At 48.3% G+C, this 19,041-nt stretch overlaps 1 protein-coding gene across 1 annotated transcript in view; it reads left to right on the top strand.

The window, feature by feature from the left end:
* Positions 1 to 15,397, top strand: part of EPHB1 (EPH receptor B1) — a 457,018-nt gene extending 441,621 nt beyond the window's left edge. Inside the window, exons 13-16 of the mRNA XM_027960197.2 lie at positions 1,650 to 1,799; positions 8,441 to 8,634; positions 10,456 to 10,611; positions 13,939 to 15,397. Coding sequence (XP_027815998.2) covers positions 1,650 to 1,799; positions 8,441 to 8,634; positions 10,456 to 10,611; positions 13,939 to 14,047 — 609 coding nt within the window. The 3' untranslated portion in view covers positions 14,048 to 15,397. The remainder of the gene's footprint in view (positions 1 to 1,649; positions 1,800 to 8,440; positions 8,635 to 10,455; positions 10,612 to 13,938) is intronic.
* Positions 15,398 to 19,041: the final 3,644 nt, after the last annotated feature.

The raw sequence follows: 19,041 nt of genomic DNA, 5'->3' as shown, positions 1-19,041 counted from the left end.
GAGAGCTGCCCTCTCTTTACATCCCCCTTCAGAATTCTGTGCTCTGACCACCCTACATTGGTGGCAGTTACCTCCCTCTCTGCTGCCTGCTACCCCAGCATCTGCCCGTGCTCCTCTCTGCCTGGACTTCCCTCCTCCACATGCTCTGCCTGATTAACTAGTTAGCAAGTGGATAGCATGGACCTTCTATGCCTGGCCCTGCCCCAGCACTGGATGGATAGTAACCTCGTTTTCCTCATGACAACCTGACTATGTAAGTGTGATCATTACCCCCATTTTGGCAATAAGAAACAGAGACACAGAGAGGTTAGGTAACTTTCCCTAAGTCACACAGGTAGAAAGGGACAGTACTGGTATCCACATCTGGCCAAAGGCTCCAGAGAACTGCCCCTCTGACTGTTCCTGGCCACTTTTCCTGACCCCTTACTGTGTTAGGGATTCTCCTCCAGTTCTCACAAACCCTGTATCCCCCTCGGCCTCACCCTCACTTTCCATCCTGTTAACAGTATGTATTAAGTTTCTGTTTCTTGTCTGCCTTCCCATGCTCAATGCAGGTTGAGGGCAGGGCCCCTAGCTGGCTCAGCTCTGGGACACCAGCTCCTCAGGAAGGGCCTGGCACAAAGCAGTGCCTGCTGCCTATCTGTTGATGGGGTACATGTACAAATGGATGGATAGCAATCCCTTGCTTCTCAGGTGGCTCAGTGGTGCGAAACTTGCTCTCCAATGGAGGAGATGCAGGCTCAATCCCTGAGTCAGGAAGATTCCTTGCAGGAGGAAATGGCAACCCACTCCAATATTCTTGCCTGGGAAATCTAATGGACAGAGGAGCCTGGAGGGCTAGTCCATGGGGTCGCGAGGAGTTGGACATGACTTTGTAGCTGAGCATGCACACTGGTAAACAAAATAGGCTGAGATCTGGCAGATGACCCGAGGGCCAAGCAGAGAGCCAAGCCGAAAACTTCCAGGGTAGGGCTGGAGGGTAAGATGGGGAAACAAACCTAAGAGTGGCCATTTAGGAAAGTGTCTGCAGCTCTGGATGTCAACCTGCACAGAAGGGCAGGGAGGAGAGCCAGCATCTTTCAGTGCTGGGCCGGGTAAACCAAGTGCAGCCAGGGCTGCCTGCGGACTGCACAGTGAGGACAGCCTGTCCCCGGGGTTGGAGCACAGGGTGTAGGGGGCAGAGGATGATCTGTGGTTGAGGGTGTCCAGAGGTATTACCTTCACTGTCTTCCTGTTTTGCTTGCTTAGCTTCCTTCTGACCCAAATGTTGTGACTCGTACATATAATACTGTAGGTCAGCAGAGCTGCACCTGCCTGTCACGGCTCATGTAGCTGATTTCACACAGTGTCCTGTGGTAGTGGCTCTCTGTTAGTTTCACTGCTCCTCTCACCCATGGTGATGGTAGGGTCAGGACATAGGGAACTGGGGCTGAATGCAACCCCGGTCACCACCTCTGGTGTGGAGCAATGCAGTGTGCCCACACGTGGTGTGAGAGAGACCAGCCCTGCAGATTCCTCTGCCTGGGGACCCCGCTGACCTAGTTTGCAAGACATCGGGGTAGGGGTGGAAGGATGGATGTGCATGCCCAGTTTATTCCTACCGACTGGGAACCCAGTGGTCGGACTGACCAGGCTTCTCCTTCCCCCAGGGAGGCAAGATCCCCGTGAGATGGACGGCTCCAGAGGCCATCGCCTACCGCAAGTTCACGTCTGCCAGCGACGTCTGGAGCTACGGGATTGTCATGTGGGAAGTCATGTCATTTGGAGAGAGACCCTACTGGGACATGTCCAACCAAGATGTAAGTGTCAGCTGCTCCTGGCTGCTACCACCCTCGCCCCAGGGGTCCCAGGGCTCTGGCATGCCAGGCCCACCTGGTTTCTCACTGGGCCTTGGGTCCTGAATGTGAAGTGTCTGATGCAGGGGATGCAGGGACCTCCTTTGCACCAATGCTTGAACTAATCAAGAACCCAGCACAGAGATGTGATGGTTCCTATGACCCCAAAGCCTGTAAATGTGCCCTGACCAATCCAGGAGATGATGGGCTGGTTCTGAATGGCCTGAATCATGAATAGATCAGGCCCAAAGTTGACCAGGAACTTGTACCCTGCTGCCAAGCACTTGCCTGCGTGCCCTCTGTCACCATGTGTGATGGAGAGGAAGCAGTGCTGGTTGCCTGGCAGGACCTGGCTTCCAGCTGCTCTACTCTGATGGATGTGCTGTGTTGAGCCAGCAGCAGCTTTTGTCTGCGACTTCTGTGCTCTAAAGGGAGGAGTTCATTGTAAAGGCCCTTCTTTCCTGAGAATCTGCTCTTCGGAATCCTTGGCACCTGTCGGTGAAGGAGGTGCTGAGCAAGAGTCCCAGAGTTGGTCAGCTCCAGACGGGTCTTGGGAGGGGATCAAGCTGAGTGGTCAGTGACCCTCAAGGGACAGGGAGACAGGAAAGAGAAGCGTCATCTGAGATGCTTTTAGCAGAGGCATTTTAAGGGTGTTCCAGATGGGACCCTTTGCTCCATAATTACCAAAAAGTGGATAACCTTTTGTGGATGACTTGCTTTGATAAGGTCACAATCAAAATCCTACCCCACCCCATCCCTGGGACCACTCCTTCCTGTGTTCTGAATATATACAGTTCCTTTGGGGCCAAGGGGATCGCAGTCTGCAATATATGCATTACCTGTGTTCTCACTTGCTCTTCCCATCACTGGGTAGCAGTTATTATCTTCCCCCAACTTCCAAGGAAGAAGAGACAGGGCTGGCCCAGTCCAGATGGGGCAAACAGCCATCCCAGAAGCACTTGCATCCTGGGTGTGGGCTCCCGAGGCACTGGTAAACTGGAGAAGTTGGCTCCCAACCAGTCCCCTGTCCAGTCAGAGGTTTCCAGCCATAGCTGTTGCTCAGAAGGCTAAGAAAGGTGGTGACCTGGGCACCCAGAAAACACTTTCTAATGAGACAGAAAAGGAGCTGGTGCTTAGTGGTAATGCCGCCTGCTCAGAGGGTAGAGTGCCTTCAGCCCAGAGCAGGCGAAAAAGCTGTCTCCTCAGCCAGGTTCTATTGCCAACCATGGGTGGTGTCTAGATCCTCTATTATCTCTGATTCTCCATGCTTTGCCTCTGCTCCTGTAGTGTGTCAAATCAGTAAGTGTCGGAATTGATGCCGAGGCTGCTTTCATGAAATCAGCTGCACTCTGGTTCCGTCCACACTGTCAGCTAGATGAGTAATAAATGTTAGCCAGAAAAAGCAGACCCATGTTGCCCTGCCCAGAGACTGTAATCCGATTAAGAACAATTCAGCACATGTGGAATGGATTAGAAAACCCTCTGACAGGCAAGATTTGACATTCAGGATATTCTCAGCAAATGTATTCACCTCTGCTGAAAACAAATGGAGTTTCTGATATTAGACTTTCAGAAATCCCAAATCATTCACTCAACAGACATTCAGAGTTTGCTAACTGTGACTAAGCATTGTGCTTACTGGCTTTATTCTTTGGGGGTTTACAGCCCAGCACCATATACATAGGACTATGGGAACATTTGGGGCTAGGTAAAGAAGGTTTCCAGATATTTAATGCTTGAGCTGGGCCTCAAAGGGAATAGGAACATCTGCAAAGGAGCACTTTTATTCTCTTTTCGTTCTTTGATTTTTGTTTTTTGGGTTTTTTTTTCCCCTAAAATAAAGCCTTTAACCATTGTCCCAAGTACCAGTCTACTCTCTGTGGAAGGCAGAGAGTGACTTTTGCCCATTCAGAAGGCATCTCCCGACCCGGCCTGGGAGAGACCCAGGAGGGGCTCCTGGCTGCAGCCCTACTCATCAGAAACCACTGAGGTGGTGGCAGTAAAGGATTTTACAGATGACAATTGAAAGGCTTTAAGAAAGAGAATTGCAGAGGCAAGTCGGAGTGCTGGTAATTGGGCTTCCAGAGCCCAGGAAGTTCTTTGAACATGTACAGAGAGTTTGTCAGCCAGAGAGAGAACTTGGAAGTTCTACTGCTTGGATCTGATTGACAGAGATAATGAGAGTGGCAGTGTCTGTGGAGAGGAGCTGCGGTTTTATTGAAACATCAGAGCTCAACTTAACCCCCTCTGCCCTGGATCCACCACTGCTCTGAGCTCCTCCACTTCACTCTCCACATGGAAGGTCGAGGAAGCCCGCCCACCGCCCAACTCACTAATGAAAAGTGCATGTCGGGGCAGTTGGGAGCCCCGCTGGGGACAGGAGGCAAGAGGAGGGGTCCTGCTCCTTTCAAAGAGGAGCACCAGCCTTGGGCCCCTGGTCCAGACCACCTGCCCCTCATCCCCACCCAAACCCGCACCTGGCATCCCAGGGTACAGGTGAGCAAAGGCAGCCCCCTGCACCTGTCACTGTAGACCATTCAAAGTGAGCTAGGCCTGCTCCGTGACAGCTCCCGACATGTTCTCACTGCCACACTCACCATCAGCTTCTCTCTGGAAATACCATCTGATCTCATTTCAGACACCAGTCTTTCAACATCCATTTATCTCATCTTGTCATGGATCAAGGAAAGGGGCCCAGGCAGAAGTGAAGTGAAAGTCGCTCAGTCCTGTTCGACTCTCTGCTATGGACTCTAGCCTGCCAGGCTCCTCTATCCATGGAATTCTCCAGGCAAGAATATGGGAGTGGGTAGCTGTCCCCTTCTCCAGGGGATCTGCCCAACCCAAGGGTAGAACTCAGGTCTCCCGCATTGCAGGTGGATTTTTGTATAGTCTGAGCCAGCAGGGAAGCCCAAGGGGCCCAGGACTTGCTCTGATTTTCAAGTCTGCTCAGCAGGATGCCCTCTGACCCCAGGTTTGGATCACATCTTTGTTCACAAGTCAGATGCAGTCACTGGTGTTGGGACTATAAGTCCCAATTCTCCTGCCTCCTCTTGGCTTTCTCCACAGCTACCAGTGAGGCAGCTGTGACAGCGAGTGATCCCAAAGCCCCATTAGAGGATCACAAGTACTTTTTTGAAATAATGATGTTTTAATTTGAAGATAACTTATATGTACTCAGAAAATTTAGAAAACACCAGTCCTTAAAAAGAGAATAAAAATCTTCAAATGTATAGTGCTTCAGTGAAGGACATAAGTAGATGAATGCTGTTGTTTAGTAGCTCAGTCATGTCAGACTCTTTTGCAACCCCATGAACTGTACCCCACCAGGCTTCTCTGTCCATGAGATTTCCCAGACAAGAATACTGGACTGAGTTGCCATTTCATTCTCCAGGGGATCTTCCTGACCCAGGCATCAAACCCAGGTCTCCTGCATTGGCAGGTGGATTCTTTACCACTGAGCCACTGGTAAAATCATAGGTTAATGTTACCCATATACCAACTAATGATTTGGTATTTTTTCTCTGGAGCAGAGAGAAAAGCTTTAAGAAACATCATTGCTCCCAAAGTATTATCTACTCAAGCAATAACAGCAAAGTTGTTCAGAAGAAATAGCAGATGGAATAAAGTCCAATTTTGTAAGCAAAAGCAGGGGAGGGGGTTTCTGTCTCCTCTATCACAAAAGGTGACACACTGGGAGAGAGGTGCCATTTAACAAGTCCCCACTGCCTGCTTGGTGCTTTCCAGATACCGTCTTCCTAAGCCTCCAGGTGGCTGCTGGAGAACAGCAGCACTTTCTGCAGAGAAGACCTCCACTGTAATAGCCGTGGCCACAGTGACAGCCTCCATGTGATGATGGGATCCTTTCCATGACTCTCACCTTTGCTGCTCATTGTATCACTTGATTCTTCCGACACCCCCATCTGTGCACTTTCAGGAAGTCAAGTGACTCTCCCATGTTTCTGGAGCTAATAAGAAGTGGAGTTAGTATTTTAACCCAGATCTCCAGGGTCTATGTGCTCAATGGCAATGCCACACCATCACCAGCACAGTGCGTGGGGCTTCGGGCCTACAGGGAGGAGGGATCAGTGACTCTTTGATGTCCTCTTAAAAAGAAAGTCAGCACATCAAGCAAACGGAAGAAATACATAATCAAACCCCAGAACAGTCTTCCGGAGCTTCTAAAGAGGTGGTGTGTAGAGGAGACAGGGGTAAAGCGGCTAAATGCCATCTGGTCCAAAGCTCCCAGACTGGAGAGTCAGAGCATGCCAGTGCTCTGGCCACTCAGTGATGTGCCGGGAGTGCTTGGGTCGGCTGGCTGCACCTCTGAGCTGTGCCCACAGAAGGGCTCTGCCTCCAGTGCTACTTCTCCTTTTGGGCAGGCAGAAGAGGAATCTTGTTGGGGGGAGCATTGGTGTATGGGAATCTAGCCATGAAATAATTTGAGCAACGAGGCCAGCAGTTTAGGGGAACATGAGCTGCCTTGCATTGGAAGACTTTAGGGGCCCCAACCCCTTCAAAGAAGTTGAATCTGAACACAAACCCCTCCTGCTGGCCCCACCAGCTAGTCCTTAGGCAATCCAGAGCTTGTGGAGCCATTCAGTGGGTAATCCCACTTGTCCCCATGCTGAGTGGGAACTCTGTGACTGGGCCCCTCCAGCTGGCTGTCTGGAAGGAGCTAGAAAGGATGCCCTGTTACTCGCCCTCTTGGGTTACTTGGTTTAGCTGCATATCCCCATTTCCTACCATGAAGACATCAAACAGCTCCAAGAACTATTCTCCAGGCTGAGATCACTGTGGCAATCCCACGGAGTCTGAAAGAGTAGGCTTCAAAGTGTTCAGAACTTGAACTTAGATATCTCTTTTCCCAGCCCTGTCCCTCACTAGCTGCGTGCCCTCAGGTAAATAACTCCCCCGATTGCATGTTCATTTCCTCATGGGGAAAATAGGGCTAAAATGGACTCCTGAGAGGGTAACAGGTAATCTGATTGACAACAGTCTGGCCGAGATAAACATTTGTTGGTGGGATAACATATTATTCAGAAGTGCATGTCCACAGTAGCTGGTTTTTTATAAAGTGATCATATTGGTATGGTTTGTGTGCTTGTTTTTCTGAAACATTGTGGGTGGTTTTTTTTTTTTTTTTGCCACATTGAATAGAAGTAATAATATACCTTGATTATCTCTAATGACTTCAGGCTATTATATTATCTCATTCCCCTTCATGCCCTGAATACCATGCATAGAATTTGTAACAGTATAAACTAATCAAGAATATTCACTTTCTGACCAACTTACAAAGTGGAAAAAAAAAAAAAAAGAATAATCAGTTGAAATGAATCTGACATTTTTTAAAGTAGAAGCAAAAACACCTGAAAATTCCTGAGCTCCAAATTATTTCCTATGTTGTTAAAGGTCTTTAACTGTTTATGTTAATGTAAAATCAACACCTAATTATTATAGGGTATAAACATATAAAGAAAGAAAAAGACAAACACAAAGGGCATTCATATTTCTACCCGCCCAGAGGCAACCACCCTTAGACCCATGGTATAGATCCTTCCAAGGACTTTTCTATGTATGTGTGTAATTATTAGTCTTTGTTTTGTTTTGATTCTTGTTTTTCTACAAAAGCAAGATTATACCATACCTGCACTTAGACAGCCTGCTCTTTTGCCTAATATTATTATGGGAGTATATTTCCATCTCAATAGGTACATTTTTGCAACATCTTAAGGCCTGCATTGTATTCCATTCCTTCCATTGTGCTGTGAGTGTGCCATAATAAATTTGTATGTTTAGCAATGGGCTGCTTATAATTATTTTTACTATTTCCAAAACCAGAGATCAGGCATAATTAATTTAAATGAATTGGAAACTGAGAAGTAAAGGGTGCTTACAGATCCTAAAATCTTTATAAAATCATCCCCTGGAATCTATGAAAATTAACAAAACTTGATGGAAGATATTTATGTTGGATCACCTTGTTATTTCTACCATTGTCATTGTACTGAACCAGTTTGTTTAACTAAATTATCTTCTATCAAATTCCTGTCGCTGCCTCATAAAGACTAAGGCAGATAATGTCTAGAAAGCATCTAAAGGGTCCCTGGCATGAAGTAGGTTCTCCATCATATTCTGATCCCCTCTCTCCCTTTCTCTTCCCATAGCAGTAGAAGGACGAGGCCCACCATGGGCTCTGGTGGGTGTTGTTTGCAAACAGTGGGTTCATTGCATTTCCATGTGCCATTGTTTCATCTGCCCTGGTGCCACCAGCTGCCAGGAAGGCAAGACTGGGCCTGGCATCCTCTCAAAGGAGAAGCTCCAACCATTCTTTAGCAAACATTTCATAGCCATCTAGTATATGTCAGGTCCTATCCCAGTAGCTGGGGACACAAAGACACAATAAGATGCAGGCCCTGCTTTCTGGGAACTCATAGTCTAGGGGCAGAAGCCAAGTGCCCATAAAGTCTATTATAGTGACAGGTTTAGTGGCACAGAATGAGGACACCTGAAGGCAAGGAGGCTCCACCCTCAGGGGCTAATTTGTGAATGACTGGCTAGTGACTCATCAGCAGTCATACCTGTTCTCATGTGTGTCCCTGCAGGTCATCAATGCCATCGAGCAGGACTACCGGCTGCCCCCTCCCATGGACTGCCCAGCTGCTCTACACCAGCTCATGCTGGACTGTTGGCAGAAGGACCGTAACAGCCGGCCCCGCTTTGCAGAGATTGTCAACACCCTGGACAAGATGATCCGGAACCCGGCAAGTCTCAAGACTGTGGCTACCATCACCGCCGTGTGAGTCCGGTAGAGCAGGGTGGTACCTAGGGGTGGGGGTAGGGGTGGGGGTGGGGTCTCATAGTTGGGCAGAGCCCTGAGCAAGGCTGCTAGTCTTCAATCCACTGAGAGCAAGGGAGAGGTAGCTGAGCTTATCCACAGATGGAAGAAGTTCCAAGACTCTTCCCTTCCTTTTCCCCCTCTACCTTTTTGAAATATTCCCTCTCCCCAGCATGGGTTGTAGACAGATGATCAAATACCTGTCTGGCTCTTTATGTCCGTTGGCCTCAGATGGACTAGGCACGGGCTCTGTAATAATTAGGCTGATCTTATCTGACTGATACGAGACCCCACTTCTGGGCAATTCGGTTTCCAGAAGACACCTTTCAGTGTATGAGGCAGGGGGAGCTGCAGACTTGGAAGCTTGGCCAACCTGACAGCTATGGGACAGAAATTTAGAGCAATTGGATTTGTTTCTAGCAAATGCACAGCGCTGTCAGCTACTGTCAGCAACTGTCAGCTATACATCACTCATCTACATTTGCAGTGTTAACTTGGTTTTTAATTCATCCTTTGGACCAGAGTGTGTTGGGTGCTTATGTGCTAACTGCCATGACCTTGCTGGCCGTATAGAATGAGCAAGATAGACATGCCCCCATGGAGATCAGAATCATTTAGGAGCAGTACACATGAAGCAGATGGTTGCCCAAAGATACTCCAGTTGACACTTGGCTGGCCAGTGTGGCAGGGAAGTGTGTGCTACTTGGAGAGCATACACCTTGGTCTTGCGTGAGGGAGGTAACCCTGATGCCTGTTATTTCAGTTGAGAGCTGAAGGGCGAGGATGCATTAGCTGAGTGAGAGTGAAATGGGAGTAGAGGGTCAGGGTTCCCTGGCCTGTGCAGAGGGCCAAGCGTGGGAAGGACAGGGCCAGCGTGTTGGGAGTGCTGTTTGTGAGGCGACCAGGTGGGGACTGAGGCTGGCAAGATAGGCAAGGGCCAGATGCTCAGAGCCTTTAGGCCCTGCTAAGGCCTCTGAGTTTTCCTAGCAACGATTACCCACTGAAGTGGGTCAAGTTTGACATGGATCAGGGGTAAGGATGGGGGTTCCTGTCACGATCACATCTAGCTTTTTTAAAGAGTGGAGACTAGTGTGGACCTGATGTTGAGGGGAGCATGAAGACAGACTTGATAGGAAGACATGGCAGTAACCATAGAGATAGCGTCTTGAATCAGGCTAATTGTGTAGAAAGAAGCAAGTGAGCTTGAGAGGTTTTGAAAGTCAAATCTTTATGACTTGGTGAAGGGTTGGGTGTGGATGCTGAAGGTGAGGGCGATGTGAAGATGGCACCCTGATTTCTGGAGGTGGTACCTGGGGGTCTGAGACTATGCAAGAGAAGATCAGTGGTGGGCTGCTCTATTCCATTTCTTTCAGTCAGTGGAGGACGGAACAAGGAGGAAAGAATGTTGCCAACATTGGGGAGGCCGCAGTGAACTTCATATATTTGTAAAAGAACCATATCTTTGGTTGGTGAAGCTCTTAGATTTCAGTTTACAAAGGATTGGGATCCTTCTCTTCCCTTTAGACTGCACGCTGTGTCAGTCTGCCGGTCTGGGCTGACTGGCATGGGACAGAGCCCAGGGACAGGAGGATGGGCCACCTGGCCTTGAGGAGCTGTGCCAGCCCAGAACTGTGTAGAGAAGGAAGGGTCAGCCCCGGTTTCCTCCATAATCCTCATCCCACCAGAGGCGCCGAACCTCCATGAAGTCCACCGTCCGCCCAGAGTGTGGTCTGCCCACGCCCCCTTGCAGCTGTAGGGTCACTGCTGCCCTCTGTCTCGCAGGCCTTCCCAGCCCCTACTCGACCGCTCCATCCCAGACTTCACAGCCTTCACCACCGTGGATGACTGGCTCAGCGCCATCAAGATGGTCCAGTACAGGGACAGCTTCCTCGCTGCCGGCTTCACGTCCCTCCAGCTGGTCACCCAGATGACATCAGAGTAAGTGGTGGGCATCGTCTCTGTCCTGCGTGAGGGTGGAGGTCAAGGCTCCCTCGCTGCTGTCCCTCGTGGTGCGGGTCTGGCCTCAGCCTCAGAGCCCCACCTCGGGATAGAACCAGGCCTGGCGGGGAAGAGCCTGGGAAAGATGGAAGGGTGAGGTGGGGAGGCTGAGATTTATTCCAGGTCCCAAATGAGAGTTCCTCCAAGCCACTGCCATATGTCATTTGCCTAATCACTGAGAGCCTCTCCTCTGTTTAAGTTTTTAAACTCAGCCCATCAAAGAGAGCATCCAGATGGAAAGAACACAGCCAGCCAGCACTTTAAACATCAGAGCAGGAAGAGGCAGAGCACTGATTCAGCAGCAGTCGCCTATGCGCCCGGAGCCTGTCTTCGTCCTCAGATAGCGCTTGTAAATAAGCAGACGTTTCCAGCCCCCACAAATTATTTTCCAACTGCAGCCCCCACAGGAGTGTGGAGGAATACAAAAACTAAAATTATTCAAATAAGATGAGAGCCAGAAAGGGTCTTAAAGACCCATGCAGTCCATCATTTCCCCAAGAATGTTCTGAGCAGCACCCGTTCTGGGAAATGTTAATAGGTTCTCCTTGGAAAAAAGGTCCCATGGTCAAATAAATTTAGGAAATACTGAGTACTTTATCACTCTCCTGGAGATTCACTCCACATATTAGCACTGTAAAGGCCATGAAAAATCCTGAGATAAAGAAGCCCATGGAAAATTATTAAATACCGTGGAACTGTATTTCAGAAGGCAGGGTTCTATGGACCTGCAGTTTGAGAAATCTGTGTCTAGTTTTACCCCTTCCATTCAGAGATTCAGAAAGGCGATGGCGTTAGTGCCTGGAGACTGGGCTGTCAGGGGTGACAAAGCGGGAACTGAAGCCTGCATTCCTGACTGCTGGCTCTGTATGCTCCCGCCTACTTGACTGGGGACACACGGGGCTGTACTTTGGTGCATGTACACTGAGTCTCCTGAGATCCTTTTAATGACTGATGCCTGATTCCTACACCCAGATCTTCTGAGTGATTTGGCACATGGTGAGACCTGAGCATCTGGATGTTAAAACTCCCTAGGTAATTCTAATGTGACTGACTCAAATCTGCATCTGGATTACAGTCGGCAAGAGTCAAATTCTGAACACACGCGCATACACACACACCGGTGGGGACCTGACCAGCTGCCCTGCTGCAGCTAGGGTTGGTGGCCTGTGATACATATTTCCCCTGGCCAGTCTGCCAGGTAATGGACAAACACTTACTGATCACCTGTGCTGTTTCAGACACAGTGCTCTGGGCTGGGGTTCCATCCTGGGGTGGGCCAGTTACTGAGTCTCTGGGGAGAGGTGGGGGTCTTCCAACTCTAGCAGTTGGGTGCCAGGGGGGCAGCTTATTGACCCTCAGCCTTCTGTCCCAGACTCCTAGCCTGCAATCAAGTTTCCTAGAGTCTAGCTTCACGTCTCTCAGGTTTATTCCCTCCAGAAATGTTGGAACCTCTGCTTTCTCCTGGGAAATGGCTTGGATGTCCCTCTAGCCTTGGATCCACTAAACACCAGAATTCATTTTTTACACTTGAGTTCAATTCCCGGTGATGCCCTAAAAATCCCTTGTCATCATGAATTATCATCAGACACCAAAAATGAAAAATAAGCCCTTCCCAGTGGAAAACCAGCTTCCCCATCTTACAGAGCTAAAAAGGATGCTTGGGTTTAGAAGTGGAGTGAGTGTCCATGAATGCAGGACTGTGTCTGATTTCCCACTGTCATGGGATGAGTCTGGGGACCCGCATCGCCTGATCCTCCACAAGCCTAAGGAATCAAGCGGAGACATTCCTTCAGTCTGGGAACAGCCACATGATAAAGAGCTAGAGGAAAAAGAAAAGGAAAGTGAAACTGAAAATTAAGGGATTTAGTTAAAAGTAAAAAATGTCCACACACTATTGGAGCAATTTCCTGTGCTTCTTGAGTGATAAAAGGCAGAAAAAGAACATGTGTAACTAAATAAAGTAGATTGCAGGACAGTTGTGAATTCAGAATTCAAGGATACCTCTCAGAAGTATTTGCTGAAAAGACGTGGACAATTTGACATCTAGGCCAACTGCAACCCAAGGGAGGCTGACCACCAGCTGAAAGGAGGAGTTGGGAGGGCCCAGGTGTAGACGGGAAGCCAGCACAGGGGCCCCCTTATGAGTCTCATGTACAGTACTCAGAGCCATCTGCCCTGCTGGGGCAGGGGGTCTTCAGGAGGTACAGTCAGGACACTAGAAGAATTCTGAGAGCAGCCATGCAGGGTAACTGAGAGCCAGGCAGTCCTGAGTTTGAAGCCCATCTCCACCACTGCTTACCTGCTGTGTGATCTTGAACATGTTACTCAATTTCTTTGAGCCCTGCTTGCCTCGTCTATAAATATGCAAACAATAATAGTACCCACCTCATTGGTTTGTGGTGAGAGATAAGTGGAATAGTACATATAAGGCACTTGTCTATTGTTTACCCACAGGACACAGGTGAGAAATGATTGCTGGTAAATTATTATCATCGATTCTGAGTGGTTTGGCAGTTTTTATGAAATGCTTCCATGGGTATAAATGAATTAATATATGGCACGTGGGAAGCACTCAAATAATGTAATATTATTAACTAAAAGAAGATGCATGGGTCTCCCCAAAGTCAAATATAAGCCATGAACTTGTTCATATTAAGACTCACAGCTCAAAGATGAATCCAGTCCAAATCCCTATCCTAAACATCTTCCTTGGATTCCTGCTTGGGCAGATATTTGAAAGTTATTTTGAGATCACCCTTCTTAAAAATTCATGACATTAAAATTCTAACAGAAGCAGAAAATGGAAACTCAGGGGAAAACATCAGAAACCCAGGCAAGCCCTACATCTTTTCAATCACAATGGGCAATCACTAACTTAGGCAGAAACCTCACAGAATAACCAAAGCCCCATACAGTGTGTGCTTGGAGTGTTAAAAAAAAACAGCAGAGGAAAGTTCTAGTCCACCTAGGGTCATGGACACAATGAAAGGGCTGCTCCAGAACCTGCAGGTGAAGAAGAATGCACAGCACTTTCAGGGTCTTCTAAGCTGGAGGGGGCACTGGATGCAGGGGCCACTGCATGGAGAGATTGAGATTGAGAAAGGGAATATTGAGTTAGATGTTTGCCAGCCTTGGATAAACTTGGCCACATTGGATTCTAAACACCTTTTCTTGCCTACCCCACTATTATTAGAGCTTGCCTTCTGTGATGAGTTTTGACCAGTGGAAAGCACTAATGTCCCTTCTTTGTGGCTTTTTCCCTCCTAGAGACCTCCTGAGAATAGGGGTCACCTTGGCAGGTCATCAGAAGAAGATCCTGAACAGCATTCTGTCTATGAGGGTCCAGATGAGTCAGTCACCAACGGCAATGGCATGACAACTCTTGTTTTCTGTGGGGAGGAGAGGAAGGAAAAGGACTAGGCTCAAGGGGAACCAGAGGTTGACCACTGTGGAATGTTCTGGAGAGACTGGCTTCTCACCTGAGAAATGCATTCTCATAATGAAGAATAAGCTGGACCTATTCCTAATAGGCAACCTTCATTTCTCAGTGACTGATGCACATTTAAGGTGCTGTGGGGAACCAAATATGTAATGATAAAAATACAGAAAGGTGATGTTCAGTGGAAGTGAAGACAAAACAGTAAGTGTCAGAAACCCCAAGAGTGAACTCAGCTCGCACCCTGGGTGGGCTGGAGTCATCCACCGGCAAGAAGAAAGGGAAGGAGGTCGAGGGAAGAAACAGAAGTAATTTCCCACTTTCTTCCTCACCAATGACGTTCTTTTCTTTTCTCCTTTTGTCCTCCTCCTCACGAGCCCTCTCCCTCCCCGCACATCCATCTCCCTTTGCTCATGACTCGTGTAGGGAAGTTTCTTCAAACAAACCCCAGCTCCTGAGACTCCAGATGTTTTGTCAGTTGCCAAAGGACCTTGCTGACCACTGCATGGGGGATCCAACCAATTCAATTAATGTCTTCATATTGAAGAAGAGATGTACCTTCAATTGAAAACCTTGTTTTTCTTTTGTTTGCATTTTCTGCAAAAAGGAAAAAGAAACCACAAATTGGAAAAAAAAAAAAAAACAAACCTGTTTCCGTGTGCAAAGGCACGCTTATGTATGTCTGTGTTATCAGGTAACTGCTTGTTCGTAACAGATGCAAACAAGAAAGAACTGGGAAGTCTTTGCCCCTGGAAAATCCACAGGGGCTGGAGCATGTTGTCGGTATGGTTTTCTGATTGGCCCCATTGGCCTGTTGGCTCAGTGGGGAGAGACAGTAGGGAGAAAAATAAAATGAAAAAGGGAAAAATCTCCGGAAAGCTTGCAAATTCAGACAGGAAACAGGTGAGTGGTTTGAATTGGATGCAGTGTGGGCCATTTGAGAATGATACTGACTGATTCGTTATTCTTGGTGACATCTGAAGAGAAGGAGAAGGAAGGTGTTTCTGGAGAATGTTCTTCCACATCCCCCAAATCTACAATTCAAGATGGCGAGGAAGAGAGTTCTTCTTCCCCTCGTCTGGGGACTGGCTTGAGCTGCGTGGCATCCGAGGAACGTTTCAGATGTGTCTGTGTTTCTCTGCATTCCTTCCTGTACCTCATTGTTCAATTCACTTTTGTAAATTTCACCTAACACTGAAATATTTTTAATTTCTCCTTTTACCTTAATCTCCTTGCTAATTTTATCTGTCTAATTAAAATGAGCAGAAGCATGTCCGGGTTTACATAGAATGGTGTCAGAGTGTGTATTCCCAGACGCCAGTGGGTCCCTCCCCATGGTATGGAAGAATCCTTAATAACTGCGTTTCTTCCCCTAATAAGGGGTTAGGGGGACATCCCAGACCCCACGACACCCAAGAAGCAGAATGTGTGAGAATCACTCTCACTGGTGTGACCCCAAAGAAGAACCAAATAAATAGGAGGCTCCAAAGCACAGGATGTCACTGGCAAATTAACATAAACAATCAACAGCAACACAGACTCTGCCCTCAGCTCAGTTTACACACTGCATTCAAGGATTTCACATCCAGGCGAATTTTGTGAAAGCCACTGAAGACTAATCCAGGCACTTCCTTGTGGGGTCTGTGAACAAGCAGTTGGTGTGTGTCGGGGGGTGAAGTGAGGCAGAGAAAGAAGCTAGGTTTCCCACTTAGGTAATTTCAAACATATTTAAGGTGAGATTAGCCTTTTTACCTGTTCTCAGGGAACTTTACATGGAGAGACACTTACCTTCTTGAAGTCCCTTCAGAGCGGCTCATGGGCCTGGGGGTATGGCTCTGATGCAAGGGGGGCCCTATCTGCAAGCTCCCTCCTTTGCTTCGTGGGCTACTGGGAGAAGAACGATCCAAACTGTCTCAGCAGACTGGCATATGGCTGCAAAGGGCCCCATCCAGCCATACAGCAGGTAGAGGAGAGAACCTCCCTCATTAATAACTCACCAATTCCATACATAATTTGTGAATTATCCCCAAAGACCTCAATCCACGCCCTGTCTCATGAGCCTAGGCAATTTGGCTAATCTAGTCTCAGTTTTCCACAGGAATGAATTCTAGTTTGTCACCACATTTCTCAAGCAGCCTCCTGAACCCGACACCCTCACTGTGACTCCACCAAGGCCAGTCCACCTCCACCTCCTGGCTGTGAACAAAGCATGGTCAAGGTGAGGGTCACGGCAAGCCCTTTGGTTAGGTGTGTCCATAAGATCCCACAAAAGAGAAAGAATCCAACATACCCAAGGGGAAAACATGAGGGGTCAACAGAGTCAAGGCTCAGGCACCCTCTGCCTAGTTCCCAGCAGGAAGGGCATGGCCAAGCCTGAACACAACTACCTACAGTGATGCAGAGTGTCTCTGGTGAGTGAGACCCCGTGCCCTCCCTCTGAGCATGGGGCAGTCAGTAACCTCTCTGACCTCTGTCTCCTCAAGTGAATAGTCAGCTAGTGATAACTATTAATACCTTGGAGGAAGCCTAGCTAACACTCTGGGGCAGGCTCTCCATGCCAGGCATGTTCCTAAGTGCTTTACCTGTATTAACCTTTAACAGATGCCCCATGTCAGGTGAGGAAACTGAAGGACAGAGACCTTACCTAGATCACAGGATGGTGGGGTCAGGCTCTGGCTCAGACTCTGACTCCGCACTCTCACCTGCCATCCCAGCAGGACTTACACCTGAGCCTGCACCAGCATCACCTGGAGGGTGTGGTCAATAAAACACACATCTCTGGGCCCCACCTCCAAGTTTTCTGATTCAGCAGATCTCAGGAGGGGAACCTGAGAATGTACACTTCTCATAAGTTGCCAGGTCATGCTGATGCCATTGGTTTGGGGACCACACTATGAGAACCCCTGCAGTAACCTGACTTCCTAACAATTAGTGACAGTAGATGTAAGGCCCTTGACTCGGGGGTTGATAGACATCAAGGTTCTTGAGTTAACTCAGAAAGAGGGGAATGAAGCCTCTCACTCTTGGGCGTGACGGATGGAAGAGGCTGGTCTCCTGCAGGAGGCATCTGTGCCCACTGGCACTAGGTGACTCTACTCACACTGTCGAAAGAGTCCCTGAGGAGAAGGCTGGTGACAGCAAGACCCCAGTCTTACGGATTTCAGCTAGGCTGACTCACTCTCTGGAGGAGAATTAATTCTAATTCAGATCCTTCCTTAAAAACACACTTTGCACAGTAGTCAGTGGCCTGTGGCCCTAAGAACCAGCTTAAAGAAATGAAATCTACAGCTGTGCTGTTCAGCCCAGGGTGTAGCTCCCAAGGGAGCCACCTGAATCACCAAGAGTCACAGGGGTGACATGGGAGGCAGGTGGGAGATGCTTAATCCATGTTCCTGGATCAGGAGTTATTGGAATGGAAGTGACTTGTGGGAAAGCCTTGAAGATTATGACTCACCTCCCTATGTCCTCTGCTTGCCCCTCTCCAATACTCAAAGATAGGAATGAAGGATAGAATAGATAAATCTACAGACATGTACTTATTCCATCATTGGAAAAATCACCGAAGTTCTTAGATGTTGAACAGGTACACGTACTACTGAGTTCATACACCTCCTTCTACCTCCCTATACCCAACCCCCACCAAGTTAATTGTAGAACCAGTTCACTGGGCTCACACCAAGGACCCCTAGTAGTATAGTAGTAGTAATAGTTGCTCAGTTGTGTCTGACTCTTTGTAATCCTGTGGACTGTAGCCTGCCAGGCTCCTCTGTCCATGGAATTCTCCAGGCAAGAATACTAGAGTGGGTTGCCATGCCATTCTCTTCCCCAGGGATCTCCCTGACTCAAGGATCAAACCCAGGTCTCCTGCATTGCAGGCAGATTCTTTACTGTCTGAGCCACCAGGGAAGTGCACTAAGGACCCTTAGGATAATTTAAATCCAATGAGGATTAGAACTTACCCTTGATCATCCATTTGTGAAGAGAATAGAAACTAATGAGGACTGAGGACTAGCACTCCAGGAATACCAAGGGGCATGGGCAGAGCAGGAAGGGGAGACAGGCAGGAGGGTGAGAATCTATAAAGCATCAGTTAACGAAGATGCTAATGCTATGTTCCGTTCCTGAGGCCTTTATGGGCTGGCCTGGGAACTTCATCATCATTTCTGAAATAATAACGGCTTGGGCACTCACTGACTAAGCATGATTAATTCCTGGTGTGAGACTGAGTAAACGGAGAAACACAGCATGATAGGGTACCAGTAGTAGACAGGTATCATCCAGGGTTCACTGCCACCAAGGAGGCTCAAAGAAGATCCCTGTCAGAGTGAGCTCTGTGTTCACTGCCACACCTCGCAGTTCATAAAGAAGTCACAGGGTCATTTTCAAAAGCAGCCAGATGTTTTGTATTGTCCAAAATACCAATAGGGCTAGGGGCTGGTGGTGGTACAGGGGAGTCACTGAAGTCACAGAAAGGTTATCAAAGGAAGGAAGTCATTCAAGTTGATTGAGATCAAATGTTGAATTATTCACCACCAAGAGTCTCTCGAGATCAGCAGTTTCATATAAAGAACAGAATGGGAGCACAGAGGTCTAAGAACAAACTCTCAGTCCTTCTCAGAGAGCATCAGGCCTGGGAGTTGGGGGTGGGTGGGGGCAACACTTTCTGTAGACCTCAGGGTGGGTGGGCTGGACAACCCATGGGCAGTGGCAGATCACTCACCTGAGAGCAAAGAAGATGCTTCCTCTCCTTTCCCACCACATTTGCATCCTCTTGGGTTAACCATATTATCACAAGCCCTTGATGGGCCCCGTGTTGCTGGGAGTCATGGCTGGCACACAAATGTCCCCAGATAGAAACTTCCAGTGATTCCCAAAGTGAAAGTGGACACAGAAGCACATCCTGTTCATCTCTGTAGCCAGCACACTGCCTGCCA

The sequence above is a fragment of the Ovis aries genome, chromosome 1, assembly GCF_016772045.2.
Source record: "Ovis aries strain OAR_USU_Benz2616 breed Rambouillet chromosome 1, ARS-UI_Ramb_v3.0, whole genome shotgun sequence".
NCBI lineage: Eukaryota > Metazoa > Chordata > Mammalia > Artiodactyla > Bovidae > Ovis > Ovis aries.
This window is presented reverse-complemented; position numbering and strand designations above follow the sequence as displayed.